The sequence below is a fragment of the Poecilia mexicana genome, unplaced genomic scaffold (assembly GCF_051168715.1).
Source record: "Poecilia mexicana isolate PSO_F unplaced genomic scaffold, ASM5116871v1 scaffold_14, whole genome shotgun sequence".
In the NCBI taxonomy this organism is placed as follows: Eukaryota; Metazoa; Chordata; class Actinopteri; order Cyprinodontiformes; family Poeciliidae; genus Poecilia; species Poecilia mexicana.
In genome coordinates, this window is record NW_028263383.1 from 17,139,000 (window position 1) to 17,151,960 (window position 12,961).

The window sequence follows — 12,961 nt, forward strand, 5'->3', positions numbered from 1 at the left end:
GAACATGTTCTCATGCCGGTCGCCCCTCACCTGTGTGGGTTTGTGCCACAGTGACTCTCGAGTTCACGGATGGCAATCAGCTTTCATCTCATCTCTTTTCTGTCGGTTCCTCTTTTTAATTGAAAAGACATTTGCAGTGTGTGTGATTCCTAAAAGCTTGGGAATGTTGTAAATATTTTAGAAGAGAGCTCATCTGAGTCATACAACATTAAATTACTTTCAGTAATGGTTGTTGCTATTAAGTCATTATGGCGGCATGAAAGTTAGTCAATAAAATTAAAACTGGCGTATTTTACTGTTTACAAAATAGCAACAAGGATTTTTTTTCTCTATTTTGTTCTTTTCTTTTTTTATATATAAGTAAACAGAAGTGCCCGAAGCGTGTTTCTGTGAACAGTGGTTTGCAGAAGTATCACTTTCTTCCCATTTACTGGAGCGACAAACGTCAATGTGTTTTACTGGGATTTTAGTAGACACAAAAATACAGATTAGTGCATTGTTGTGAAATGGAGGGAGAATAATTACAAGATGGTGATATTTAAAACGGTCAACTTTTGCTGCAGACTTCTGTTAGGTTTTCCAAACAGAAATCACTTTTGCACCAGTATCAAGTCTTCAGTGATCTCTATCAGATTTTATATTTGGATTGTTCTTCATTCAGCGTCCCTGTCTGAGCTGAAGAAGAGCATTCCCACAGCATGATGCAGCCACCAACACGTTTCACTGTTGAGGATAATGTTCTTTTTTCACCATGTAGGTCGGAAAGTTAAATGTCGCGTGGTCGGCAACGTTTAATAGACTTTGGAATGATTTTCTATGAACAATGTTTTCTTCACTTTCCAAATCGAATTTGTGGAATGGGCATCTAATTTTTGATGCCCATTCAAAAATTAGACAGTCTCTAGCCTGACTAAATCTCTCCTCAACTTTCTTCCTGACATGTCTGCTGAGTTCCTCAGACTTCACGATGCTGTTTGTTTTCTGAACTTGTCTAACAAACCTTTGACGCTTTGACAGAACAGCTGGATTTACAGAGATTAAATGATGCACTCGTGGTCTAACTCTGTGACTTTAGAAGCTGATTACATTGGATGTTTTTTTAGGGGAATCAAATTAAAGGAAACTCTGTGCAAATAAATGCCCGACAAATCTTTTAAAATCCGTATCTCTTGCTCTTACTGTTTCACAATTGTGCAATTTGACCCCTATAATTGTAATGTGACAGATGAATTTTTTTTTTGCAAGGGACTGTAGGTGTTGGCAGTTGATGATGGCAGTAAAAGGGGAATTGAAAGAATTTGACTCTGTGTATGTAACTTGTGATTTACAGCCACTTTTCCTTTAAAAAAAAACCAACAGTGGCTTATCTAAATAAAGGAACATTCTGTATTTTTTGTATTGGGTTTCATTTAGGATTTCTAGATTATAGGCTGCAAAGGGAGGCTCGTGCAGAATATACAGATTTTCCACTGCACCCCTCCTGAAATTAAGCTTGGACTGTTGGCAATTACCAGAAGCTGAGCTTTAATTACAGCCAGCTATCACTCTAAGCGATGAGCAGGTCGTGGAATGCGGCTTTTGGAGGCTATTCCTGCATTGTTGTTGCACTTACACCTCTGCCTCAGTGATCCAGTTACTTTGAAGCAAGGCGACAGTTTCAGCGTAAAGCACGGTTTGCCCACACATCTACTGTCTGACAAGAACGTGTGGGTGAGGGAAAACTCATTTACGTCACGGCAGGGAGCTGGACAAAGGACTGGTATGCGAGTGATGCCCTCTGCCTCACTCTTTTGCAGCGACAAGCCTCTGTTTTATTCCAGGGCAAATAGACGTTCACTCAGACTGAAACTCGGCCGCTTTGTTTGAGTTGTGACTCACAACCTTTGTGACCCGGGGGCTGCACTGCTGAGCAGGATTAGTGGCTTGTGAGGCAACTTTGGGTTCAGCCCAGGTATTCAGTGTCATGATGGTTTACTGCTGACTGCATCCATCCTGGGAAAACTCACCTGCTCCGGATGCAGGTTGAGTTCACAGAGGGGGTGTGAGAGGGTGCCATCAAAATGTCTTCACTCAGAGTGAAAAATATCAACCCAGGGAAGAGGATTTTCCTTCTAGTTCTCTGAGACTGTAAATTTAGATTGTGACTGTAGGGATCGACATTTTCTTGCTCGTTACTTTTGTCAGTTTGGGGCATATTGTTTCATGAAAACATTTATTTACAGGATAAATTAAGAAAAATAAACTGGCTCATAAATATTTTAACGTTTTTATATAGCTGTGTGTGTGTTATTTTATGAACACTGAGAAACAAATCTGTTCTTAAAAATACAGCTGTTATCATAGCTGGTATACTTGTATGTATTTTGCAGGAAAATTCATAATTGGAATAATTTACATTTTCACATACAATTTGTGCTGCTTGATGCTTTCAGACTTTTTATTTATTATATTTCTTACTTACAATAAGTTAAACTATTTTTCATGAGACTTGATGTTTTTTATTTTTAAAATTAGTTTTTCTTAAATGCATCTATTTCACAGATTTTTTTTACCTGCCTTTTTATTTTAAACAATTTCTTACTATGTGGATGAGTATTTATATTTAATAATTCTGTTTTCACTCTTACAGACAAGTCTTGAAATTGTTGCTTCCACTGTCATTGCTCTTCCAGGTTTTTCTTATCTTTTTGAACCTCCACTGAGAATGACTCAGCATGGCACAATCGTCTCTTTTTTTGTTTTTTTTTTTACACCAAAATGACAATTGATACGCTGCATGCATGTTACCCAGAAAAGAAGTGACACATCGGGATCAAGTTCAGTTGGTCTTTGAAAAAGCTGAAAAGCGCCTCTTGACTCACCGGTACCTGGCGGTAATGGATCTCTCACCTTAACTTCGACACCTCCTTAAGTTCCATTTGGCGGCATTAATTTTTAACTAAATCTAGGTAGTGTGTCGGAGCTTTGTCACATGGATTTGATCCCATCACTCCAAAAAAGGCAGTATTAATTACGTTCTGTAAAGATGCATTGTTTGTGGATATTCCTCCTTTTAGAGCTCCAGTTATAAGTAGGGGACGGTGATTAAATAGGAGTTCAAATTTTATTACTTTATTTTTTCACCTATAAGACTGGAGACACCGATACGCCTGAACATCTTGTGAGTCACTCTTCATTAAAAGTTTTTCAAAAGCAAATACCAGCAGGATATTTCACTGAAACCCTTATGTATGCGTGTGTGTGTGTGTGTGTGCGTGTGTGTGTGTGTGTGTGTGTGTGTGTGTGTGTGTGTTATGTTTAATGGATTCTCAATCTCAACTGTCTCACCTCAGGGTTTTGAGGCATTTGGCGCTCAGTTAGTTAGAAACCCCAGGAGTCCTGTCAATACCAAGTACAAGTTCTATTCAGCTTGAATGCTACACACACACACACACACACACACACACTAACGAGCCAAAGGAAGCAGGTCTTGGGCCAAAGTGGGTTTAGTGTTTAAAATTGGACCAACACGCGCCCTAGAACAAGCCAAACATGACCAGACCAAAGCCGAGCGCTGCTGGCTGCCTGTGTACGTGTAAGATTTTAAGCATAGATATCTTATGACTTTCTACGGCATAAGATTACTAAATGCTTTCTAGATGCAACCAGGTGCTTCTGTGTCGTAGCTTTACTGTCCTTCCAGATAGCGGCAATTCATTAATTTGGAATTCAAAAAGCTTGACTTTACTTTTTTGTGACTGAGTGTTACGAAGACTGTTGAGAAAATAACATTTATATAATAAAACTTGAGGCAGGAGTTTTTGAGGAAGGATCACATTACTTTTATTTTCTGTAAAAATGAGGTAAAGCAAAATCATATTCAGGCTGTTTTAATATAATAAAGGCTGATCACTTCAGTTTTTACCCTTTTGTCAGAAGAAAGAATAAAACAAAACAAAAATAATTTTATTGTTCACTGCTATGGGAGTAATTTTTAAGAAATGTACTAGAACAAACTTAGAATTGTGGAGTACTCACTTTAACCCAGAAAAGGAATTAGATCAGTCACTCTTTAGCTTATTTTATCAGAAACTGTAGAGTACTCACTATTTAGAAATGAATTAGTTATTTATCAACCCTGAACAGGAGCACTTAGTTTACATACTTTAGAACAACATTAGATTAGTTTTCTTTCCTCTTTTTTCTTTCCTTTGGTTTATTTTGTTTGTATTTCATTTTAACTCATGTAAAGCACTTTGAATTCCCTTGTTGCTGAAAATGTGCTATATAAATAAAATTACCTTACCTTACTTTTGTGAGGCAAAAAGTGCCTAAAATGGAGCTTTTATCATTGAACAGCGATATTAATTCACATTATATGTACAAACAATCTCAATCTTTTTTAACCTTTTTCTATTTTTTTTGCCAGTGTTTATTATTTAACTCAAGTGGTATAATTATTTCTAATTGTTTCTGATACTAAATATATATAAAAAAAAAACTACTGGAAGCATTTAGGCATTGAATATTGTTGAATAAGTTTTTACAGCCAAGTAAAATAAATCTAGTCCATGTCTGTATAATTTTTATCTGAACAGAGTTGATCAAATTGCGTAATTCACAGCAAGATGATTTTCAAAAACCTTAAAAATTCAAGTCGTTTTTTTTTTTCTTTTTAACAAATTATAGTTTATAATGAATTACTCATTTATTTGAAGTAATGTAAAAATATCAGCTTTATTTTAATCACCTTCTGCGTCTAACATAAAATTGCTTCAGAATCCTTTAAACTGAAATAAAAGTCTTTTTTTTTTTCTTGTCCAAAGTTTCCTCTGCTGAACGTTTGAGGACAGAATGAATCTGTGTGTCTGCTGGGGAGTGGTTTCAGAACACCAAGTCATATGGTGAAACCACACGGATAAATCACCAGGACCAGCCCCTGTAACCTCTTCATGGTGTGTACTTAACCACCCACTTCTAAACACCCCTGCCCCTCCTCTCTGTGTCTCGGCTCCATCCATGGCCCGAGTCCAGAGTTCCCTTACCTCCCTCTTGGATCCAGACCGGGGCTTCTTCATAACGAACTAACCTCTAATGTTTGTCCTTTGCCTCCAGCAGTCTCCCACTGTATGAAGTGGTTAGCAGGTTGTGCTAGCTGGACCGTGTCTGATGTGCCTAAATGACCCTCGACAACCACAGCGACCTGTTAATGATGGGACTGTCCTGTGGCTGCGGCCGCTGAGGACCGGTCAGTTTCTGGACGGCCATTAATGCCCGCGCCGGGCTCCGGAAGCAGCTGGAGACTGAGACGAAGCGTTCACAAGCCGTGTCTGCTTCTGATTGGCTGCTAGTGCGTTAGGCGATATTTAATTTGAAAAACGGTACGGTCAAGCAAAAACCTTTATGGTTTTTGATAAATAACAAAAGTAGACTTTAATAGCCACTTAACAGGCTTCCGTCTGTAACATTCCTATGTCCGTGACTCTTAAGTTACTGTTGGTACTTGTGCTGTTTTTGGACATTTTCAGAAGAAATTTGGATGTAAATTGCGTCAGTGTTTGTAAAGATTATGCCAAATTTTACTTCTCTAGTTAAAACCATCTAGATTCAAACTCAACAGTATACCAGTTCCTAGTTCTAAAACCAATGTGATTTACAAATTAATTTGCCCAGCCACCAGGTTAACTACTGCTAACAGTACAATTTAATACCATTCATAACTTTTCAACCCTACATTCACTAAAGGAGGTTGTACAGTTGCACAAGGTTTGATTGAATAATACAGTAATCAGAAACAAAGTAAAAAAAAAAATTCATTTATTGCTGCTTTTACTAACTTTTATATTTTTTTGATTTCACCTTTTATTTGACAAGACAACATACATCCAAGACCGTTTTATTGGACTTTAGGGTTTGGGGTTTGCAAGAAAACTCCAACTTGGATTTCAACCCTGACATGTCTGACTTCAGTGAGCCTGTTTGGGCCGTCGTTCCAACTTAACAAATGGAAATCCTAACTTCTGAATACGAAGCAATCTTATAGTTGAGCCACATGCTTCAAACAGTCATGCAGTGTTAATAGGTAAAAACTGTTTAACTTCCTTTTTCCATGATCTGTTTTACTACAGTTTTAAAATATCTACCAGTCTGTGATCACAGAGGCACTTGTGTAAGCTTTTATAAATTTGTGTGAGCAGAAAAAAAGGCTGGAATACAAAATAAGAAGATAAAAGTATTTGTCAGGACATTTCTTGTTATAAAATTGATCCTTTCTACTATCACCATGTGCTTTCTCAGTATGCTGGAAGTGAAGACTAAATGTGATCTGCTGGTTTACATGGTTGTATTTTTTTGTAACATTTTATGATTAGTTGAATCAAATATTACTGCATCCTAATCAGGTTGATCTCTTATAAATACTTATAGGTCTAATTCAGATTGCACTGTACTGGAATAAAGCTTGAACTACATTGAATTTTATACAGTTGGATCTAAATAGGGTTGGCCATGGGGAAAAATGAACAAATCACATATACTATAAATTGAACTGAATTGAATTTTGCTAACTTGACCTGGAGTTGAACTGAACTGTAAGAAAACTGAGCTGAGTTATGAATTTAACTCTCATCAATTTAAATGAACCAACTGAATTGAAATTACTAGAGCTAACACAAACTTGAGTCGAACTGACTTACACCAGAATGAATTAAACTTAGCTAAACTTCACTGAGTGAAACTCTGTTGAACTGAGTTGACATTAATTCAGTGTGTTGCCTTCTGCTCATCTGAATTTAATTTAACTGAAAGATGGCAGACAAAACAAGTTCATTTACATCACACTATTCACTATTCACACACAAGACAATACTAATTTTTTGACAGGAATGTAAAGGGAAGACGATGAAATGACAAAAACCTTTATGATTTGCTTAAAATGAGATGCATGAAAAGAAACATGCCAAAATGCAAGCACAAATTTGATTATGAAATCCTGTGATTCATGTAATGAGATTCTGTGATCATAAAGTTGAGGTTTTCCAGATAGTGCAGTTTTGTCTTCTAAATGATATGAATCATTACAGAATTATGTCACTAGTGTACCTTTTCCCCCCCTTTTTTTTGCCAACAGTGAGCAGCACCACTTTAATTTTAACGTGCAGTTATGAATTATCAGTCAGTTGAATTTAAAACATGCTTCAAAACAAACAAAAAACAAACTCAGACTTAAATCTACACCCTCAGTCTGCAGAAAAGTTTTACAATGAACAAAAAATGTCCTGTCTCTGCAAATGCGACACTGAAATCACAGAAGGGTTAGCTAGCAAAGAAAATGAAACAAAAAGTTTCCCAGTTGTGTGCTAAGTTGGATTGGGGAAAAACAAACAAACAAACTCCACGCCCTCCAGTTATATTTCAGAAAAGCTTTAAGGGGTTAATCCTTAGTCTCGTTTTGTTCTAAAAGCTGCTCTGGTTCGGCCATGTGTCCTAACACACACACACACACACATCTCACGGTGATATCACTACACAGTGCTCACAATTCCCTTGTTACTTTATCTGTGTGGATCTAAGCACTATTTTGTGGCATGAAAGCCTGTCATCATACGACAGATATGAAAACAGAAACAGCATGAGGTGGGGTGGTGGGTGGTAGTTCAGTACACATCAAATCTCACCTGGATTCTGTTTACAGTAAACTCTGTGTATGTGTTTGACTGTGTGTGTGTGTGTGTGTGTGTGTGTGTGTGTGTTTTATTGTTAATAATTTACCTCTTTACTCTGGAACTAGGGGATCTGCTTTTTAAGTTCCTGCTTGCACACGTCTGTCATCAAGCGAGAAGCATACCGAGACAGACGGAGGCAGCTACCTGGATGTTAAGCTGGCCGGACAACATGAGAGGGCTGGATTTTTCCGGAAGGAGAGAAGCAGTGACACAGCATTAAACATAGAGAGGGAGGGGGAAAAAAAAAAGAGAGCGAGTGTGAGCAGGTACTCTTAGTCACGCAACACGCTCTACTGTTGAGCTCCAAGTAAGTGTGTGTGTGTGTGTGTGTGTGTTGGGTAAACACACCGGGAGTTGTGAGCAGGATAGTTTTTCTAGTTCATACAACCGTCTGCTTGACGAGTTTGTGTTATTGAAGGTTCTGTGTGCGTCGACGTGAAAGTGGCCCCCTCTTCATATTCAGATGGGAGGACGTGTGCTTGAGGAGTTACAACTCTGACTGGGTCAATGCTGGGAGTTTCTTTATTTTTCCATCTGGGTCACTAAGACATCCTGGTTTGGGTTTGGTAACAACAGTGTTAGCAACCGGATTTTTGTTCTAAAATCTGGAGCGGCTTAGTGTTTATGCAGGCACTTATGCGTACAGAGGTTTTACATCCATCAGCGGCATAAATGTCATATTTACTTGCAAACTGATTGTAGATGCATTTATTTTTTGTGATACAAAATCTGTTATTTTCTAATTGATTAGGACTGATTGCAGCTAATAGATGTCATCAATCTATATGTTTTTTTTTTAAATTACTAAGCAATTTTATCTCTAAATTATTCAAAAATTATGTACGCTTTTTGACATGATCTGGAAGAAAATCCCAACCTTCAACGTCAGAAAAACTGGATAGGATCAACCTGCAAGGAAACAGTTGGAACACCATCTTCACTGTCCACTGCAAAGTTGGTTCTACCCACATTTACCAGCTAAAATACCCACTGGAAAAGGTTTTTCCATATGAGACAAAGTTATAATAATATAACTTTGTCATCTTATTATGACTTATAATAAGTCATAATAAGATGCATATTTGGAGGAGTGAAGATGCGTCTTTTAAAACTGTATTTTGACCACATTTCCAAAGAATTGTGGTCAAAATACAGTTTTCCTGGGACATTGAACCAATTATCAGTGGGAGAATGTTTTAATTTAAGCCTGTATTATTCTGATGCGAGGCGGATCAGAGAATATCCTCACTTGAACGCAAGCTTTCTTAAACGCAAACCCAATGATTGTTTTCACAATCCTTAAAACAGATGAATCATTAAATGCCCTAAATTGACCTGATATTCACACCCGTGCCGAGTGCTTGTTGGCTCTGAGCTGGAAGCTTGATTGGATGTTATGCGTACCATACATATTTAAAAGCAGAAGCACATTTCCTTTAGAGATGACTTGGCAGTTTCTGTTGCCTAACTGTGCTGTCACATCCCGTCCCGTCCCGTCCGGCCTCGTCTCGTGCGGGTGCGGAAGTTCCAGCCCAGCCCCAGGTTTTTGCCAGAAGGCAAATGGTGCTGCATTGTGTAATGCCAAACTGCCTCTGTGTGCGTCATAGGGAGCACCCTTCCTACACGCACATCCATGAGTGTAAACACATGGAAGAAACAGTACAAAGTGTCTTCTTACATCAGCCCACACCACAGTCGTGCCTTTATTTACAGGGATCATACCAGAGAATTGTCTGATTGTTATATATCCGTTTACAGGTTTGCGCTGAATGGCTTGTGTTTTTTTTTTTTTTTCAGAGAAATCTGGTCACATGATGATGGCTTCTGCTTGCTATAAAACCTAATCAAACTTTGAACTCTGAGACGAGATGTTATCGTACTTATTGTCAAAGTGAGTCAGACTTGAGTGACCACGAAACATCATGCTTAAAGGGCTGTTATTTCTTTTCAAGAAGCCTACGATGATAACTAAATTACAGGAGTGGAAGCAGCATTGTAAGAGATTATTTGTTTTTATTCGCTACTTAGCACTCAGTTACTGCAATCATAGAGTTCTCTGACTTCATCTAACCGGGAAGCTAAATTATTGTTTGAAAGTGTTTTTGTTTTTCCAGATGTCCAGCTACCTGAGAACTAGGCCTTAGTTTAAGTCACTTCTCTGCAGCTTCTGTATGGTTACCATCCATTAAGAAATACTAATCTAAAGGGAGCAAATCATGAAAATCTCATAAAAATAAGCATGAATCAAGCTGAACAGAAAAAGAAAACAATTAAATGGTGGTTCGTTGGCTTAACAGCTTGATTTGTGATAATCAAATTAATTTACTTTGCCTCAGAAAACTGCAGCAAGAGGATTTTCTTTGTATAAACCAGTCAACTCTTAATTATTTAAATTTCCGCATTCCTGGAAGTGCAGGGTGAGGAGGTGGAGTAGCAACCATGTTTCAGTCAGATTTAATGAAATGATGCCAGGCAAATTAATAGCTGCAGTTCTTTTAAATATCTAACCCTTAGCTTTCCTCATCCAAATTACAAAGCACTAAAACCACTTCTGGGTTTTGTTTTGTGTCATCCACCACAACCTTTAAATGTTTAGATAATTTCTTTCTTATCTAATTTAGTGTTCAATACCGATAAGGTCATTAGAGAGGGGGAATTTACAACTGACGGTACTAAACAACCATAAATGGCAAACATGTTGTTACCTTTGACATGGTTGGCTAATGTCATCACCTTGGACTGCTAACGCTACTGAGTCACATGAGCTGAAAATCAAGTTTGTTCTTTTGTTTGGTGGAACCGGAGCAACATTTGGCTGACGTCGTAGATAAATGAAACAAAGCACATACAGTGTAGTTGCCACTTGTTTCTGGTTCATTGTTCAGTTCATACTTCACGTTCCTGAGATTTTCTCTGCTGCACGTCTCTATGGCTGTTGGTGCTTTAATAGCTCTGCACCACCACTATTTATCCTGCAAACGTTTAATGTTTGTCCGTGCAACTCGTAGCACAGTTTGATTCTGGCCCACATAAAACTGTCATTATGTTATTAGTTAATATTTGACTCACTGCTGCAACTTTTCACCCATGCTAATATTAGAGGGGTCTTCCACTGACTCAAAAATACCAGCAGGTAGCTCTGCTCCCACTCTGTTTGAGTTAATAGTTTTCACTTGCTCTTGCTTTGAACTAATTAGCATTTTCTCCTTCTTTCTCACTTGTCTGTGTTTGCTGTCTGGTATTCAGGGACCTCACATCGCAGCGGTGACCCTGGCAGCCTATGAATGTGGTTCGGTGGAATTCCCTGAGCCTCCCTATCCGGACCAAATTGTCTGTCCCCAACAGGAAGCACCGACATCCGGCCCCGGTGCCGAGCAGGTGGATGCGGGGGCAGACGGGATGGTGGGCCTCCAGGGAAGCATCTCCCTCTGGACCATCATCTCAAAAGTTCGTCTGGAAGCTTGTATGTGGGTGAGTCTTACTAGGATTGCACCGGCTGTGGGTACTTGCCTTGGTTGAGTCACTTTGCAGTGATCGGAACCAGATTTTGCTGGTGTATTTTACTGTAACAGTGAAACTACAGTGCCTCACCAAAGTATTCGTGCCCTTTTCACTTTTGTGTTGTTTTGCTACAACAAACTTCAATTTATTTATGTGGAAGCTATGAGATACACCAACACAAAGTAGTCCATAGTTATGAAGTTTGCAGTTGTGCCACAATCATGGCTTTAGCAGATAGATCTCTGTGAGAACATTTTCCCCTCACCTGTCTGCTGTTTTCCTTTCTCTTCCTGATGCTCTTTGTTCACTTACATTCTCTAACACACCTCAGAGGCCGCTACAGAACAGTTTGTAATTCAACCCAGTTTATTTATAATGCTGTTGTAATTTTATAACATTTTAAATAATTCACAACAAATGCCGTCTACAAAAACGTAATTTCAATTCAGTCACATACATTTAAATTTATCCTAGTTATCAAGCGGTACATTAAGCTCACTTAATTATTAAAATTAGATTAAAAAGTTTTTATCCGTTTCCTGAGATTAAGCCATGCAGGGAGTTGCAAGGATATCAAACAAGCTGAATCCAAAAGAATCCCAAACCTTCAGATTTTTATTTGAAAGAATTGCTGAAAACTGTGCATCATTTTTGCACCACTTTATGAATTGCATAAAAGTTTTACTTTTATCAATCAATCAATCAATAAAATTTTATTTGTATAGCACATTTCAGCAGCAAGGCATTTCAAAGTGCTTTACATAATTAAAATAAAAACAGTATGTGAGAAAGAGTTTTTTTTTTTTTAAAAAAAACATCATTAAAACGCAAACAGTGAGAAAGAGAAATAAAAAGCTGTCTCCAACCCTTTTGACTTTAGTCAAACGTCGTTTGACAAGGACTTTAACCTCTATATAAACCTATATAAAATTAAACATTGATTTAATGTTTAAAAGTTCAGGACTTATGAATTATTTTGCAAGAAACAATAAGGGGAGATTGTGCTTTTACATAAAACCCAGACATTTATTGCTATACAAACATTATTATAAATATTTAACTTGTTTTGACCTTACTGTACATTTAAAATATCTTTTAGCTGCTGCTTTAGCTCTTCTTCCTCTCATTTTAGACATGCTTCTTTCCTTTTATGTTTCTTGTAACAGTTAGAAATGCCACAAATTTACATGGGGCGTAAATGTGCATATTAATAACTCATATTCTTGGAAAACCCCTTCTGACTGCAGTGAATTTCCACCAAGCAACGTCAATGGTTTCACACATCTACCCAATTTGGTTTGGTGACTACCAAGAAAGATAAAAATGTTTTCAGTCTGTCGGCCCATTTCTTCTCAGGGCCTGAACAGAAGCATTTCCTCTACTTTGTACGCAAAAAATACATTAGAATAGACTCATAAACTGTTTATGAAAGAGAAAGTGCAGCTTTTTTTTCTTACTCTGCTGGTTTATCAGTAACTCACACATGCATAAAAAAACGAAAACAAGACATGAGCCAGACCGGTTAAAAAGTCACGCTCCGTTGCAGATTTCTGTTTAGCCTTTTCAAGTTCGCCTTTATCAACAGTTCACTTTTTTTTTTTTTGTTTCTTTGTGACCCAGAAGCGGAGAACTGAAGGGGAATTAAAAAGCTGAACTCGGTAGATTATTCATTGTTTTACAATCATCTGCTTCCCTCTTCCTAGTAATGTGGAAGATGTAAGTGCTGAATGGGAAATAAACCTCTTCAGTTACTTCTT

At 37.8% G+C, this 12,961-nt stretch overlaps 1 protein-coding gene across 1 annotated transcript in view; it reads left to right on the forward strand.

Moving 5' to 3' along the window:
• LOC106919493 (vacuole membrane protein 1-like) overlaps window positions 1–12,961 on the forward strand; it is a 72,333-nt gene that overhangs the window by 14,966 nt on the left and 44,406 nt on the right. Inside the window, exon 5 of the mRNA XM_014989885.2 lies at window positions 10,950–11,174. Within this exon, the coding sequence (XP_014845371.2) occupies window positions 10,950–11,174 (225 nt within the window). The remainder of the gene's footprint in view (window positions 1–10,949; window positions 11,175–12,961) is intronic.